This window comes from Scomber japonicus, chromosome 2 (assembly GCF_027409825.1).
Source record: "Scomber japonicus isolate fScoJap1 chromosome 2, fScoJap1.pri, whole genome shotgun sequence".
NCBI classification, from domain to species: domain Eukaryota; kingdom Metazoa; phylum Chordata; class Actinopteri; order Scombriformes; family Scombridae; genus Scomber; species Scomber japonicus.
In genome coordinates, this window is record NC_070579.1 from 33,742,490 (window position 1) to 33,760,527 (window position 18,038).

Here is an 18,038-nt window from a genome sequence, read left to right on the forward strand (position 1 = left end):
ATGCTGTGAATGAGGATGCAACATAAGGTGTTGGAAACACAAAAAGGTTACTTTGCGTAATGTTTATTTGTGCCATGACATTCTTATAGGTAACGTGGGTTTATCTTTAACTTCTTGACCGACTGATGGTGTACTATATTTAAAAGTGTTTTCATAACATCATTATTTTTTAAGTGTTGCCTGTTTTCAAGGAAGATCAGCTGTTTCTCTTGCAAAAGAAAAAGATGTTTGCTGCCATCTAGTGGTAATAGTGAGTCATTACAACCAAAACCCAATATTCTACTCCATGAAGTCTATTGTAGTCCATCTGCTAGTATTTCATGATTCTTGCATAGCATAACCATATAGTTCCACCACACCTGTACATTTGATTTCTTTTTATTATCATCATTATTACAGCACGTTAAGTACAGCTTGACAACATACTGTAGTGCATGTGACACACAAAACAACTCATTATTGATGGAGTGATGCTGTGAAAGTGGTTGCATGAATTATAACAATGCCACAGTTATATAAATATGGATATTGAAAATCATACACGCTACTATATCCTGCTTATTGCTGTCAGTTGTTTGCACTCCTGTGCATGCACTTCATACTGAATGACAAGCTGCATCTAGAACATTACAGTATCCAGTAGTCATTTCAGGCTGCAAACCATACTGTAGGGAGGTAAAAGTTTGTAGATTGAGTTTCTTTATACAATAAAAATGTACAGTATGAATGTTTTATTGGGCTTAATCAACAAATAATAGTCAAAAACCAACTGGAAAACAAGAATGAGTTATTGAAGAGTATTTGTGTGCATGTCTGTGTTTGTGTGTGGGTTTATTAAGGTGAACTGAGGTACATCTGCAGAGCAGGGGTGAAGATTAGGACCGTTCCTAATATTGACACTGTTAGGAATGCCCAGAGGAAAATCCGGTCCAACACCTGAGCCACGAACTTCCAGTCTTGTACCACCTGAATGAGAGACACAGAGACAGAGAGGGGCATGGACAAGGAGAGTAAGGGAGAGAAAAAAGGGTCCACAGGTGTTGATCTGTAACTCGAGCATAACATCTATAATTCAGGACACAATAATGATTTTGTGTCCATTTATAACGCTTACAGATGAAAGGAGAAACTAGGAGTGAAATTTTAATGAGCAAGAAGCTATAACACTATAACACATTCAAAGAGAATGTAACATAACATGAATGCAAACACATTTCATCCCACGCCTTCCGTCCTGCCCACCCACTCACACACCTCTCGTATGAAGTGCTCCTTTTTGATGTGACGGCTGATGTAGCGAACTGAAGTCGTGGCTTTCTCTAGCATGGCAAGCCAGGCTTGGTGCTCGTCTTCCTTCCCCCCGAGGGGTCCTCGCTGCTGGCCAGCACTGTGGCCGGTAACCCCCCTCCTCCCCGCACCTCTGCGGGGCTTCAGCTCAGGGCTGCGCATCTCCATATCTGGGAAGTGGTATCTGAGAATAATGTAAACAATTTATTTCACATATGTATCCTTTATATATATGGGTGGATATTCATTACAGGTGATCATAGTTTACCTGTCAGTGTGCCCCCTCATACATAGCAGTCTGGGCAGTCTCTGAAGGAAGAGACTCTTTACCCAGGGGGCCATGGGGTGGTAGGTTGCAGAGGAGCGATGATGGACATTAATGACAAAGACGGTGACGATGATGGAGAAGGTGACAAAGATCATGATGAACAGCAGGTATTCTCCAATTAGTGGGATCACCTGGGACAAAACATAAATAAAATGGTTATCATCTACTTTCAAACATATCATTGTATGTATCATAGAGTTATGGTGTTACAGGTCTTGATTTATTTTGGTAAGTTTGTTAAAAATAATCAAAATGACACATTGACTGCATTCAAAATCATGCAGATCACCATCATTGTAGATGGAGTTTTAGTGACCATAGTTTGTTTAGTACTCAGTAACTAAGTATATTTACTAAAGTGTTGTACTTACACATTTATACTTTACTTGAGTAGTGCAAAGTAAGATGCATGACGTGTTTTCAGTGATGTGGCTGATCAGATCTGTTCATGTTGGGGTTGTGCTGGGATTGACATGAGGTCACTAGCTACTAAAATGACTTGAAATAGACTATTATACATGATGAACACTTTTACTTTTGATGCTTGAAGTGCAGTGATTTATTTATTTCGGCATTGTGGTGTTACTAAGTAAAGAATTTGAATACCTCTTTCACTACTTTTGAGTCCTTTGCAGTGCAAAAGTAATCCTCGATAGAGAATTTGACCACTGTAAAAGCATTTCAATAGATGTACTATAATGGACTATAGCGTGTAGTGAAGAGTCAGTGATTTTGAATGCTGTCTTTTTAAGCTTTTTTTCCAATATGTTCTACATTGGGCTGAAATGTATCTGAAGCCAGTAGCTTTTTAATTGAGTTGACGTGCACTTTAAGCAGGAGGTAATTGAGAGGGCTGCGGCTGTGACTTGTGTTAATTAGGGCATACTGCAAATAAGATTCAATTTAGGATAACTGAACACAGGAAAAAAGAAGTGTATGGAGAGAAAAAAGCAGTGGAGTAGGACCTTTTGAAGTCACATTGACTTCAAGTTCGCCCACCTTCGAGGAAGATGGAATAATTTCTTCTATGACCAGGAGGAACACAGTGAGTGACACCAGCACAGATGTGGAAAGTGACAGTTTCTCTCCTTCGTCTGATGGCAAATAGAACACGAGCACCGTAAGAAAGGACAGGCCAAGGCATGGGATGATGAGGAAGAGGGTGTAGAATAAAGGCAGCCTCTTGAGGATGAAGGAGTATGTTACAAAAGGGTACCAGTAAACCCCGTCTCTCCTGCTTCCTTTGACTCCTGTGGCATTGAGGATTTCCCACTCGCCGTTATCGAAGAAGTCTTTGCGGTCCACATAATGATCCACCAGGACCAGATCCACCATATTTCCATCATAAGTCCAGGAACCAAACTTCATGGAGCAGTTCTGTCTGTCAAAAGGGAAGAAGGTGACATCCATGGTGCAGGAGGACTTGTAGCTGGCAGGTGGGGTCCATGTTATGGTACCATCCCAGCGCACAATAGCTTTGGTCATTAAGGAGCCCTCAAAGCGACCGTCCGCACTGGTAATAGATGGGAAAGAGGTGATGTTAGTAAAAAGTTACGATCTTCAGGCAAGATAAGGTGTGAGGGAAACACAGAGGCAGAGAACCAGAGGCACACAGTGTGTACGACAGCTGTATGGAAAGGCAAACTGATTTAAGTTACAAATATGCATCATACTTATCAAGCATAACCTGAGCTACTAAGTGCTGCATAACTCACTTTTCATACAAGACGATATCAGGCAGCCATATAGTCTCTGAAGGCACTCTGATGGAGGTAACACCTCCATAGTCATCAGGGTTCCACTTCAGCTTCACGTCAACCCACTCCTTTAAAAAAACATGAATGCATACAGTGCATGACTGGTCACCCAGTTCAATACATTTACAGTGCTGATGTAAGATGTATTTTTCCATTTCAGTACCATGGACAGCAGTCATATTCAGAGTAACAACCAGCTGTGTATAGTTATTGTATAGTGTAGTTTCGCTATCCCTTCTCCCCAGTTTGTTAAGTTGTCCATGTTCATTAACACATTTGTGTGGTTTTAATTCAAATCAAATTGAGTAAATGTTTGATTTCCTCAGTCACGAGATTGACATTTTGATTTTTAGTGATGTCTACCTTCCAGATGTAGAAACATGATCCATTCTATTCTATTTGATTCTGTTTGTCCAATAAATTGGTTCATGACCAAACATCTGCTAAATTAATTGGCGATGCATTACACATTCTGATCAGCCTTAGCAGAATGAGGCTACTTTGTATTCAGCACTGCTTGGCAAATGTTGGCAGGCTAACATGCTAAACTAACATTATCCTTCCTAAACACAGTTAACGCCACTATGCCTAATTACCAGTAGTACACTCTTTAGACTTAGTTTAGATGTCTTGTTTATCCTCTGATAAGTTAAAGCCCTACAGTAAATGTCTCTTATATCCATTGATCAATTTGATTTAATTACATCATATTACATCAATGAGACATTGAGATTTTATATCTCTTCGTATTGTACCCTTTCATATCCAAATACTGGAAATAATACTGGATTATCTAGTTTTATTTAAATAGTCCTTCAGTAAAATCATACTACACCATAATGAGTGGCATCACGCTCATGGCATGCTTTTAAATATTACAGGGTTATACTGATTAACACCAAACCACAGTTAATAAAGCAGCCATTCAAATTGTAGAGATCCAGTATCTGTGAAGGGTGTGTGTAGTGTTCATTTTTACCTGCCAGAGCCAGACATTTGTAGTCATCAATTGGTTCTTTTCATCCTGCAGCAGGAAAGGAAAGAAATTTTGTTCACCATTTATAAATCTTAGTGGCAGTTACTGTGAGCGATTAGAGGGGCTAATGAGGAGGTGAGAAGCAAACCAGAATCTGGAGACAAAAAAAGTTGAGGAGGATGAAAGAAAGTACTTAAGCCTAGTTAGACTGGCTTTTTTTTCAAAGTGGGTTAATTGCTTCTCTTGCTTGCCTAAAAGAAAGCAGACAGGAACAGCTCGGGGGTTAAGTGCTTGGCTACAGGGTATATCTACGTAGAGCATTTAATGAGAGAGAGAAGCATGAGGGACTCTGCAGTGACCAGTATCACTGCTGTCTCGTTTGCTCAAAATGAAATGTTGACATATACTGAGTTGTATAAAATTAAATGAGAGAGGCATGGAGAGAGGGTGGCCGAGCAGAATAAGAGGTCAAAGGCAGTAATGAATATATTGGACTCAGAATGATTTTCACTGTAAGCTGAAAGTCTATGTGCAGGAAAAGCCTTCCAGAAATGTTAAAAAATAAATAAAAGTAGAGTAGAGGGAAAATCTATGGGATAGATTTTGTGGTTTTTCAGCTCTCTGGAGGCACTGAGGCAAACCTGATTGCATACCCATCCTCACTAAACAAAAATTGACCTTTTTCAAAGGTGTATCGCAGTAGTTTAGTTAGACGCCACAAGAGGGCACTCCACTAAATGTTATTTCTGAGATGGCAGGAGTACAAAGATCAGATGCTGATGTAGTCAAAGTGTGGCCCTCTGTGGAGTTAGGGGGGCGGCCCTATGTGTGTGTCCTTGTGTAAATAATAAATGCGATCTGGTTCCTCTCAGCCTGATGGCCTCATTACTTCCTCTGCTGCTGTGAAAGACCACTTTGGACCTCTCTTTTAACCTCCCTTCCACCCTCTCTTCTTTATACTCTCTCTCTTCAAATTCCCTCAGCTCTTCACCCTCCTCCACTTATTTCCTCACACTTCTGGTCCTCAGTGTATGCTCTGTGCTATAGTTCCTCTGTTGACCTCCCTTAACAACCACTCTCTACAGCCTTGAAGCACCATTTCAACCTTTCTCCGTCTTTGTATTTGTCTTCTTCTGCCCAAGATATTAACCTTCCAGCCACTTCTTTATGTCTCACCTCCTTCCAAATAACGGCAATGAACAATTTATTCTCAATTCTGGTAATTCCGTCCTTTACCTCTTTCTTCCCCAGAAATAAACAGCAGTCCTTGTTGTAGCTACTATGCTCTATATTTCCTTTTTCCATCTCAGGGTTGATGAGGTTCACTTCCTCCCCTCTTGTCTTCTTTCTTTCCTTTCCTCTCTCATTCTAAAAAGAAAAACATCCCCTTATCCTCTGAGGACTTTAACAGGATTTTATTAACCATGTTACACAAGGCGATTTTAATTTGAATTCTGCAGAGAGATTCTTTAACAGGTGCATACAGCTTTAAGTCTGTGTGCTGGGTGGTGTCACCTGGAGCACCTGCGTCTGACTCCACTTTGCTCAAGGGCGCTGAGGATGTGATTACTGCAGAGACAGTTTAAAATACCCTCATCTATCTAATATTAATCTAATACATAATATATAGCAGAGCTGTCACTGCGCTTTTGAGGACACTGAGGTCATGTCCTCAACATTTTTATTTGATTTTCTTACTAACCAGGAGGCAGTTTAGATTCTCAAATTAAAAAAACTTTTAAAAATAGACAGTTTAATATGTTTAAATGTGCCTACTGAAAAATATTAAATAATTAAAGGCTTCAGTGTTTCTCCCTCTGACTTTTAGCCCTGGCATTGTGGGATTTGAAACACAATTTAGACTTTAATGTTGGGAGAAATTAAGTTTGTGGCTAACTATGAAAATATCTAGAAAGCCTAATTCAACCCTGCTTTTTTGTGTCTTAGGTGTGTTTTTGTCCTCACCACATCAACCAGCTGTGAGATCTTCAGTCCAAATCGTACAGTGATGGTGTCGTTGGCATGCTGGACAGGACGCACCCACTTCTGGTAACCCTTGAAAAGGTTCCTCAACAAGGAATCCTCCATCTCTGCCAGCGACACAAAGTCCTCTTGAGCTGTAAGGAGTGAGAGAAGAAGGGACTATTGAGGACAAAATCCAGAAGAGGTAAGTTGGGGAGAGAAAATTGTAAAGTGTGCATAAGATAATAGCTGTGGATGAGATGAGACCAGTTGATTAAGACTTCATTCACACAATTCCACACTAGTAATAGAGGGAAAGTCACAGGATCACTGAAGTCATCCTGATGCAATGTTTGGGAATGGCGAATGTCTACAGAAGATTTTGTGCCAATTCATTACATAGATATTTCATCGGATAAATGAAAACTTTGACCTGCTGATGGCGGCAAATAAAAAGTCAGGGGATCACCAAAATTATCCTCTGAGAACTGCCAATATCTGTAAAAAAATATGTTCAATTCATCCAAAAGTGGTGGACCGACTGACCTAAAAAACATTCTCTGGTTCCACATTCTCAAATGTAAGGATTTACTTTGATATACTTCATGGTAAGCAAAATGTTTTGGGATTTGGGCAGTTTTCTATAATATTTTTGTGGGAGGCTTTTATGCCTTTTAATTATAGTGACAGAGGAGAGTTGACAGGAGACTGTGGGTGTTGCATGTGGTATGTGTCTAAACCAATAGGTTACCAGAGCACTGAGAGGTGTTTAAATGTTATAATAATGTGAATTCTTCCTGCATTTTCAGACATTTTATAAAGTAATTATGATTATTAAAGAAATGAATCATAAGAAATTAATCATTTAAAAAAAAGGTTAAACATATGGATAGTTAGCTCATGTAATATTCACATGTAATATTCATGTACACAGACAGATATGCACGCGTCATCTTCTTCCTCTTCCACCGTCTTTCATGTTTAAGAACATACCAAAACACAGTTGTGCAAGAACAAAGTGAACTCTCTCAAGAGTCTCAAAAGCAAGTGAAAGTAAAAATTAAGTCAGTGCCTTTGAGTCAGACACACACACACACACACACACACACACACACACACTGTCAACCCCGGACTGACAGCTGGTCATGGCCGAGCGAATGCATCTAAGCTCCCAAGGCTGACAAAATGATCATGCTGACATGATCACCTCAGACAGAACAATTGCCAGGGGAGACGAGCTGAGCTCAGAGCGCTTTGTGCAGTCAGGCACAAGACATAATAGTCAGTTAAAGAGTGACGCTCACACTGAGCTGGAGACAGTACAAGGAAGTAACCATGCTTTTACTTCAACAGCCACTGTTAAGAGTGCAGACAGCTGCAAGATATTGGGTCTCTTAGGTAGACAATTACAGAAAACACACTCATGTTTTCCACTTTTACAGACAGAGACTAACTTCACTCTGCAGTGAAAATACACTGTCAGTGTCTGTGCCAGTACATAGGTGTGAAACTCAGAAAGGACTGAAGAACATGTTGTATTTAATTAAAACTAGAAGGTGTAGCCTAGTAGTTAGACTGCTCAGAGACTATTAAATATAAATTAAAGTGCACATGCTCATCAAGAGCTAAATTTCTAGTTGTCCTTAAGCAAGACACTGAACCTCTCCACTGTTACTCATTGTACATAACTAAGATTCAGATGACAGCAGCATTCGCTGGATGCTCAAAGCATTATGTGGTATTTGTACTTGAGCTGTAACTCAGCGGCAGCTCTATCAGCTCAGAGCTCTGAGCATTCGTCCACATAAGAGGACGATATTTGGCACTGCCTACAGTATGGTAGTGTGGCAACACAGGCAGAGGCTGATCACAGAAAAGAGAAGTTTGATTCAACATCCTCTCAAACAAGGGGAATGGAGCAGAGGAATGGAGAGAGCTGATAAGGAAAGAGTGAGGCAGAGTGACCCAGAGCAATTCCCTCTAGAGTCTGAGAGAGACAGAGCGAGGGGGCAGGGTAGAGGTTGGTACAGAAGGAGAAGTTAACTGGGGCAAGGGGAACGAGAACAGACAGCAAAACAGATAGAAAGAAGAAAACAAATTCCCATTTCAACTTGTGTCTTAAGAGATAAATCTCCTACAGTTCATGCTATATACATATACATACGTCTGCTGCTATAGTTCATAGGAGAGAGAGATGTAAGGATTTTATGAATTAAACTTTTTCTATGGATGGTCAAAGAAATAATGCTATAGCTGTATCTTCTTTCTCTGTGTATATTTCTTGTTTAATTCATCACTTGTTGAGGAGGCTATTTCAACAGGACTAAGTTTTAGGTTTGAAGGTAGAATAGATAGATAGAAGAAGGATATGAAGAGCAAAATTCTCTATTTTATAATTCATAAAGTGATTTTCTTTAACACCTACAACTAACAGTTATTTCTATTATTGAATAATCTGCTGATTATTCTATCAGTTAATCATTTGGTTAAAATGTCAGAAAATAGTGAAAAATTAACATTACAATTTCCCAGAGTCAAAGATGATGTCCTTTTGTGTCCAGTCAATGCCCAAAAGCCAAAGATATTCAGTTTAATATCAGATATGGCAAAGAAAAGTATTAAATTATCATATTTGAAAAGTGAGAAGTTAAAAGCATCTTGCTTTTTGAAAAAATGACTAAATATGTACTTTTCAATATAGTTACTGATTCTTTTTCTTTTAATTGACTAATTGGTTAATTGACAAATTATTAAAGCTCTAATTACTATTAAATTGTATTACTGTTACCTACACCTGCAACATGACACCAAACATTTTTGGGATTTGGGTTTACTATTCTGGCAGGTATTATTCTAGATTTTTCTTTGTGTCAATAAATCCCATTAAAACATCAAAACCAATAGTTTACCACAAGCCCATACTTCAAACAGAAATGAATAGTGCATTTATTGGGGTGGTTGATGTGGTGAGGAAAAAGCAGCAAGACAATGAAATGGGATATATTTTAAAGTTTTACAGGTCCGTTGTGTAAATTCCGTGGCATCTAGCAGACATATTGATAAGTATAGTTTTAATTAGTGTATAATCACCTGAAAATAAGAATCATGTTTATATCTACATGGGGAGTGGGTCACCGTGTTGTACCACCATGTTTCGAAAGTAGCCCAAAATGGACAAACCAACCACTTTGCGAAAAAACATGTCACCACGTGCAAGGCTTTGACGCATTTATGTGTTTTAGTAGTTTTTGGACAACAATGGCGTTTTATCACACAGAGGAATACAATATGTCAGGATTTAGATATACAGAAAATACTTATGTAAGATCAATTCTTTGTTGGTTTTGGTCTTTTCATGGGATTTATCAACAATTAGAAAAATGTAGAATATCACCAGGCTTATATCCTTCAGTACAAGTTAAGTAAATGTGTTTATGACTAGGTGATGAGTTCAAATGTTTTTGGTTATCAGCTTCCTCCTGTGTTATCATGATTGAGGTAACCTAGGTTGGGAGAGATTTTAAAACATGCCCAAAACCATTTTAAATCATGGTGAGATATCATAACAGATATAAATTTAGTTAGGGAATGGTGAATGGATCAAGTCCTCACAAGTACTATAGCCAAACAAACATATATGTGTGCTTTTTGATACTTGTGTCATTGTGTGCATGTGTAGAAAAGGGAAAACTCAGACAGTGCTTCAGGGTGTGAGCGTGCGTGTTCATGGGCACAAATGCGCCCTTATTTTGCCTGTCCTCTGTCTCCCTCTGCTTCCTCTGCGGTGTGTTGGAATCTGAATTTAAAGTACACGCTGTGTTCAGAGCCACAAAGATTACCTCCTGTTGCATCAGATCCCCTGTAAAGCACTCAGTTTGTAAAAGCTTGAAACTGAGAGTCGGTACACTCAGTCGGCTGAATCCTATCATCATCTCTGCAGGAAGCAGCTGTCTCAAGATCCTCATCAACAAAAACACAGGAGCCAAACTAGTCAAACACTGCAGGGAAGGCATCCTCTATAAGAGCTGACTCCCTCCCTCAGCTAGAAGCTGATTGACTGTGTGTGTGTGTGTGTGTGTGTGTGTGTGTGTGTGTGTGTGTGTGATTGTGTGTGTGTGTGTGTGTGTGTGTGTGTGTGTGTGTGTGTGTGTGTGATTGTGTGTGTGTGTGTGTGTGTGTGTGTGTGTGTGTGTGTGTGTGTGTGTGTGTGTGTGTGTGGTTGATTGAGCAGAGGTAAAGGGGAAAGTATTGATTAGACCGTATAGTGTGGGGGATGGGGTTGATTCTGCGTGGGGAAATTTTAATGCATCAGTGTGTGTTTGTGTGTGTATTTGTTTGCATATAGAGAGGGCAATGTACAGTACACGCATTGTGTGTGTGTATATTGTGTGTACAGTGTGTGTGATAGAGTGAGAACAACCTTTGCTGATGATTGACACAGGCAGTGTTCAAACAAAGACCCCGCATCCTGCTCAATCTGAATCACCCCATGGGTGACACAGTGGTACAATCACCTAGACATTGTCACCATCTGCTCGACATGGCACCACAGTGGGATGTACCACTGACAGGGGTAATGAAATGGAGGGAAAACAGAGGGAAGCCCATTGTTTTTCTTTATACACCATTATAAATGAAGGATAGCTTAACTTTAACTTAGCTCTTTCTTTATGTGCTGTTTGAATCTGCAGATCAAGAGAGAGCAATAAAAAATGAGATGGGAGGAATATTTACAATCTGAGCTGCTGTCCTGCTTTTGTTTACCCACAATGCAACAAGACAGGTGCCTCTGGGTGAGTCAAGATTTTTCTCACAGTGGTTAACCCCATCAGTCATGATGCCCATGAGCAATATTTGAACATACATATCCACGCATGTTGTTCACACATGGTCATATGATGTCAAAGACTGTGACCATCACATGACCAGAGGTGAACACAGTATTTTACATATGTGGTCACCTCTGTGACCTGTTTCAGTAGGAACTTCTTTCTACCAGAGACCATATGAAAGCTGCCCTCACTGCTGTTGATGTAATCAATGTGATTTTACACGTGCTACAAACGCTGCAAAGGAAATTAAATATTGTGCTAGTAGAGGAAATTGTGAACATATTTGTTGCATAATTGTGAACACCCAAGATATCTGCAACACAGCAGATGGTTGTTTTGTTTTTTTGCTTGTTTTTTATGTACTTTGTGTGAATCGACCCTTTAAAACCCATGTGTACTGTGTCACTTCCAGTGGTTGACATAAACTCGTTTGACAAAACTCATTTTCAAGCAACCCAGTGTCTGTTGAAAATGTGATTCCTCTTGAAGTAAAGTGCAGGCTGACACTGGGACAGCTGCTTGGTCACTGAAGAGGGATTCATCATTTTTCTGTCTTGTTGTCTTTCCTCTGACACACACACACACACACACACACACACACACACATACACACAGTACAGCATATATAGAGCAAGGAGGATTTGACAGTATATGTTGCCAAGAGCCACTACACTTCTACACTTCAAGATTAGAGTGGCATAAAAGCTTTACAGTAAGCTGATATAAACATGCACTGACACACACATACACAGAGAGAGTGGGAGAGAGAAGAGAGAGAGAGAGAGAGAGAGAGAGAGAGAGAGAGAGAGAGAGAGGCTGCAAGACCAAGTCTCTGCTTTTATATTGCACAATATTTCATTTACTTTTCACAACAAAATCATATGAGACATACCTGAATCGCAGCTTTATTATATGAGGGAATTCTTCCCTTGTCCCATGTACTCTATTCTATATAGTCCCATATTATACATCCTCTCCTCAGCCATACATCCCCAGGAGGGCGCTGCGCTCCCGTTCTTTAATAAATGATGATTGTGCTCCTCGTACCTGACCCCATCATATTGTCCTGCTGCCTAGACCACGATTAGAAGTGCGCTCGTATCTGAATTACACAACATGCACGATTCTTTATGAACTCCTTGCCTGTATTTAAAAAAGGGAGCACTGGTCAGGACGGGGCAGCGCTTGTCCAAATAGTTTGTTGGATGAATGAGACTGTTAACGTGGTTGTGATGGGAGCACCAACCATCTCAAATCCTCACCAGGGTTAGAGATGCTTTTGCATTCGTACATAACTGACCCTGTATTTGGTCAAACAGACGCAACCTGGCCGTTTGCACAAGCTTCAATAGTTTAAAGACGAATCTGTATCCAGATCCTTACCTTGCGTCCTCCCGAGAGCCAGGGAGAACCACAACACCGCCGCAGCAAACTTCATGCTCCTTCTTCTTATAAACGGGACCAAACGGATGGAGATCAAATCATGTTCACACAGCGAGAGCGCAGTCCTGAAGGATGCATCACTTCAACAGGCAAGTGGGAGCTCCGGAGTATCACCGCGGTGTTGTCCAGTTTAAATAATGAAGGACAGTCGGTTGTTGGTGGCTTTGTATAACACGGACCGCCTTCACACCGTGGAGCAGCAGCTTGTGGGCTGTTTTTTTCTCTCCCCCCCCTGGTTTGCTGCCTGACTGTTCAGTTTCCCCGCAGCCTCTTTTCGTTGCGTGTGTGTCCCGGTGCAGAGAAGGATGCTGCCGAGCCCTGAGCCGGCTGAGGGCGGGCCGGAGGAGGGCTGGCCCGTCACAGGATGGAAGGAGGACAGATCTGGTCCCCATCCAGAGGGAAATAAATTGATGAATAAATTAATTCAAATGAATAAATAAAGGAACACGTACCAAACCTGCTGCACATCATACTCAACCAAAAATACAAAGTTAAAGCAAAGATTTTAAGTGCATATAACGTTCCTTTTTACACGATTGTTACCTCGGTCTAAAACAATGGATCCATTGTGTTATTGTTTGGTTTTCTTTGTATGCAATACAAATACACCTTATGATATATAAGGTTACATTGGAATGATAACGATTTACTGTTTTTAATCAATATTAATTAATTCAATTACATTCAATGACATAGCTCTATCCATTTGGTGAACTTCAGTTGTGGTGGCAACTAGATGTAAGGCCTCATGTTGGCTGTTGGTATATAGGGCTTGCAAAAAACTAAAATCTAGAGCAGTTTAAAATGATCTTGGACTTGTCCTCAGCTGAAGGTTTCAAGTTTGTTGCTCAGTGATGTCACAGCGTCCTCGCCACACCCCAGAGGACACGTCACTGTAGCAAAGTGTGAAGTGAAACCACTGGAGGTCAGCAAAAACAAGACCTTCAGCTGATATTTAGTTGCTCTTTGAGAAAGGAAGAGCAGTCCATGGATTTCACATATATGCAGTCACGTGTCTAGATGAACAGTTTTCCTCGCTGTAATCATATCTCCTGTTCATTCCAGCTATTAAAAAATCCCTTTCAAATACGCTTTCAGTATAAATGATGGGGGGCCAAAATCCACAGTATGTTCACACATGTCATTTTGTTGATCTGAAGCTTATGCAAGGCTTCAATAGTCTGAGTTAGTCATATCAAAGTGGCAGGTAGTGTTTCCCTGTTGAGTTGTGGTGGAAGCATAGAAACAAAAAGAGGGACTTTGGTACTAAAAAGACTACAACATTGAAATATGTCTACTTGACTTGACTCATTTGGACAGCTGACGCTTCATATTAGCTCCAGATAAACATTTAACTACATGTTTGCACAGAAGAAGGACTGTGAATGACTTACATTGTAAGTGTATTTTGAAGGGATCATCTAACAGTCAGTATGAACAAGATGAATGATTACAACAAAAAAAGACTTGAACAATTGTGAACCTGTTGGTTAATTCTTGATGGTGAAATGTAACCTTTGACCTAAGCCAGTGTCTTATTGGTGCTCAAACTTTCACATACTAACATCAGTTATGATGGTGACTTCGTTGGGGTTCAGCTTAATTTAGTACACAACAGTTTATTGGAGGGAAAATTGTGCTGAACTACTGTACTGTGTAAGGCATACTACTTTAATAGTTTATGCTTTATGAGTAACACTCATAGATATCGTGAAGCACTTTAGTCTATGATAAATGTCTTAAGATCCTCTTTCAGGAAGCACTGACCTGTAAGTTTCTTCTCTGAAGCCCATCACATTGTTTTTATAGGCAGTGTGTCTGCAACATTATCGTAAATCATCAGAGAGGGCAATTTGATGCTTCATTTATTTTGCTGCACACAGACACACACAATTATACATGCCATGCCTCGCCATGTCACGCTATACTATACATTCCATGCTGTTTTCTCTTTATTGTCAGAGGAAACTGAGGGTGTGGCCGTGAGCACAAAGAGTGTTTCAAGCCAAATCAAATCCATGCTAATGATATAAGGCCACTGCAGTGAAAAAAAGGATCTGAGATGACTGGAACAAGAAGCTCTGTCGCATCACATCCTGAAACCAAATCTGATTAGAGCGCATAATGTATGTAGGCATCATAGACTCTGATTACAGCCTGATTCCAGTACCTCTACAATAACCCACAAGGAAGTTGTGCAATTATTGTATGTATGTTGTAATTCTAAAGCTATCGCCTTTCGCTGATAAAAGGTAAAGTGGTGAGGATGAGCACTTACTGTGCCACAATTTATCTAATTACCTGCTGTACAAACTGAGTGGAAGAGGTGATGTATCTATTGATCTCGCAGAGAGTTCCCACACAGTGTTGAGAAATTGAGAAATATGCATCTCCTGTGGTTCAGTTCAATCCTGTTACTAGATAATGGTGGTGTAACAGAAAGAAATAGGATCTCCTTTGATAGGTTTAGAAGATTTATTGTCCAAGCATGTAATATAAATTGTTTTTGTTAAAGAAAACTTGCAGAGAAGAGATATAGAGTGTGAAGACTGGGAGTAATTTATGAAGGTGCAAAGGGCCGACAGCCAGACCATCTGACAGAGAGCAGAGAGCTCGGATTCATTTGCTTTGTGTCATTTATTCAGGCAATCAAATAAGCAGTTGGTTGACTCGTAAACAACTCATGTTGAGCTAGAGAAGGAGATGGACCCTCGTTCTCCCTCTCTCCTAATTAAGTTTGAGCTAACAGCAGCTGGAAGAAGAACTGCAAGGTGAATCATTCTGCACCCACGCACAAACGCATGGAATTTGACGGTTCATTCATAATCAACATGAAAACATACACTCACACACACTGTCAGTGCTCCACACATGCAGGTCACATGCTTGAAAATCTGCCACTTGGCTGCTTTCATTGGCTTTGTATATCTCATTAAATGCTGTCTTACTCAGGCACCTGATCGCTACTCTGCTGTTGCCAAGACTTGCCCAGGGGGGGACCCAGCCTATCTGACACACACACACACACACACACCTACACACACACACACACACCTACACGCACACACACACAAACCTCTATCAAGTAGGCACAACCTTCCTGCTTATCTAACACCCAAACAAACTCTGCCACTTCTGTGTCAGTGCACATGCTGACAGCCAGTGCCTTAAGAGCCTAGTTAGGCTGGAGGTAAATGTAGAGTCTGGATGGTCTTTAAATTGCAGACTACTTCAGTAAATAGTCTAATTCCACTTCCATTCAAAGTTAATTAAGAAAATGAGTTCACATTCAGGTCATCAGTGAGAGGGGAGTCTGGCGAGAGCAATCTGTGCGTTAATTATAAAATAAATGAGGAAAGACTGCTTTTTTTTGGACAAAACTGTCTAAATTCTTGAGTGTTTTGGAATAAATTAAGAAGTTTGCAGTTCTGTCTTCCATTTGAGGAGTAAAAGAGCAATGGAGTGTAGCAGAGAACACTATGAGATCCACTTTTCACATCTGTGCGATTTTCCAGAATTACTGTAAGTGCTTCTGATTGCAACGCTTTGAATTAGTACCATGTGTCTATCTAAAAGAATGTGAAAGCGTTCTAATGCAAAATGTTAGGGCATTGGAGGACTCTGTAGAGTCGCAGATGCCCTTTCAGGTAACCTTAACAGACCAAAGCTAATGTAACAAACACAAAGGCACGTACATGTGGCTGTCCACACACGCAGGCCAACAAACTAACAACAAATGTGTCTGTGCTCTTTATTTATCTGTGACCGTTCCCACTACCATTTAACAGTCATGCTCCAGTGGGTGTTCAGTGACCTTTTCAATGCAAACACTGAGAGAAAGGTAAGCCAAGATCAAAATATTAGCTTTTGCCCGCAGCTGTGTACACGTGTGATCCTGTATATTTGTGTTTATTAGAGTTTAAACCCCTCATATTGAGTCCATTATTTATCTATAAGCTTTATCTATACACATCAAGATCAGTTTATTCTGCTTGAAGAGCACTGCTCAATCTGTGAAAAGAGTTGCATATTGTGTTTTGGTGCTTTGGCTGGAACATTGGTTCTTTAAGTCTGAGAAAATAGCCCTGGTGATTTCATCATGGTTATTATTATATCTCCAAGCCCAAATCTCCATTTGGGCTTGGAGATACATTTTTAACAGAGAACCTACATTACAACCCAGAAGTATGAAGTCTAATGAAAAATGTAGTGCAGTTTTGGGAAATGTAGGATCATAGGTTTTCAGAGCTTGACACATACTTGGGAATAAAATTCAGTCTATTTCAGACTATGTCTACATTAAGCCGACTAAATTCTTAAATACTTTTTTTTATGTCCACAGCAGGCGGTTCAGCTCCTTTGAGCAAATACCTCTGTTCACATTAAAACACCAGCATGGGTAATTCTCCTCCTATATGCGGAGGACAGATCAAGGCAGCCACAGAAAACCAGCAAAGAAGAAACAGTGTTCTATTTCTGCTTCTGCCGTGCCTTCCTCGCATTTTGTTTATTGCAAGCAGATAACATCAGTTTCAGTGAGAGAAAGATGATAGATAGCTCTGTTTAACTCGAAACAAGCTATCAACGCAGACAATACAGAGATCAGCAATTGCATGACGCCATCCGCCATTGTTGCTATTGCCGTTGTTTCTTCTTTCTCTTCCAATGAAATGAAGAAAAAGAAAAACAATGAAATGTTGTGCCACTGCCACCACCTGTTTCATCACTGATAGAACAGCATGGCTATAAAGCTCTGTTTCCCTCGTATGTGCTATTATAACATTTATGCGGTTGGGGGCCATTTTGGAGAAGATCTTTTTCTGGAGAGAAAAATGCTATTTTAACCTGGATGGAAGGCAGGGGCAGATTTAGTGATTTGGGGCCCCCAGGTACTTGCCATCTTTACTTTTGAGCCTTTCTCTAACTGAGAATGTTGGTATTTCTACTAAAGTCCAGCATTCAGAGCTTTTAATTCTAACAATTTTACACAATACTGGATAGTTTCATGAATAGTAATGTTTCATATTTTAATTGTTATGTTTTATGAGTAAAATCTGAATCTGCAACATATCTGTTAGGTAAATGTAGTAGTACAATGTTTCTCTCTGAAGTAGTAAACAGTGTACAGTTGCATATTTTCCAAGTGCTTGGGGCCTAATTTTGGGTACAGTGAGTTAGAATAGTAACATAATTCAATATTATTCATATCTAAGCATCATAATAAATCTGGAGTTGTTTGGGGGGCTTTTAGTTGGAGGCCCCAGGTTGTTGCCTACCTTGCCTAATGATAAAGTCCGACCCTGACAGAGGGCCAGGACGGAGAGAAACAGATGTGTTAAGGAGTTTAGCTGGCTTTGTGTGGACATGGTGTCTGTCTCTGCTGCTAAGATTTTGACCATCTTTTTTTCATGTGCTTCTCCTAAGTGAAATGACTGGACATATGGAAGAAAATT

At 40.1% G+C, this 18,038-nt stretch overlaps 1 protein-coding gene across 1 annotated transcript; it reads right to left on the minus strand.

Moving 5' to 3' along the window:
- Nucleotides 1–834: 834 nt before the first annotated feature.
- chrnb3a (cholinergic receptor nicotinic beta 3 subunit a) lies at nucleotides 835–12,580 on the minus strand. The gene is made up of 8 exons (XM_053325078.1): nucleotides 12,526–12,580; nucleotides 6,314–6,465; nucleotides 4,352–4,396; nucleotides 3,331–3,440; nucleotides 2,615–3,128; nucleotides 1,556–1,746; nucleotides 1,255–1,471; nucleotides 835–966 (listed from the first exon to the last, which is right to left on the minus strand). Exons 1-8 carry the CDS (start codon nucleotides 12,578–12,580, stop codon nucleotides 835–837), a joined length of 1,416 nt encoding a protein of 471 aa, XP_053181053.1.
- Nucleotides 12,581–18,038: the final 5,458 nt, after the last annotated feature.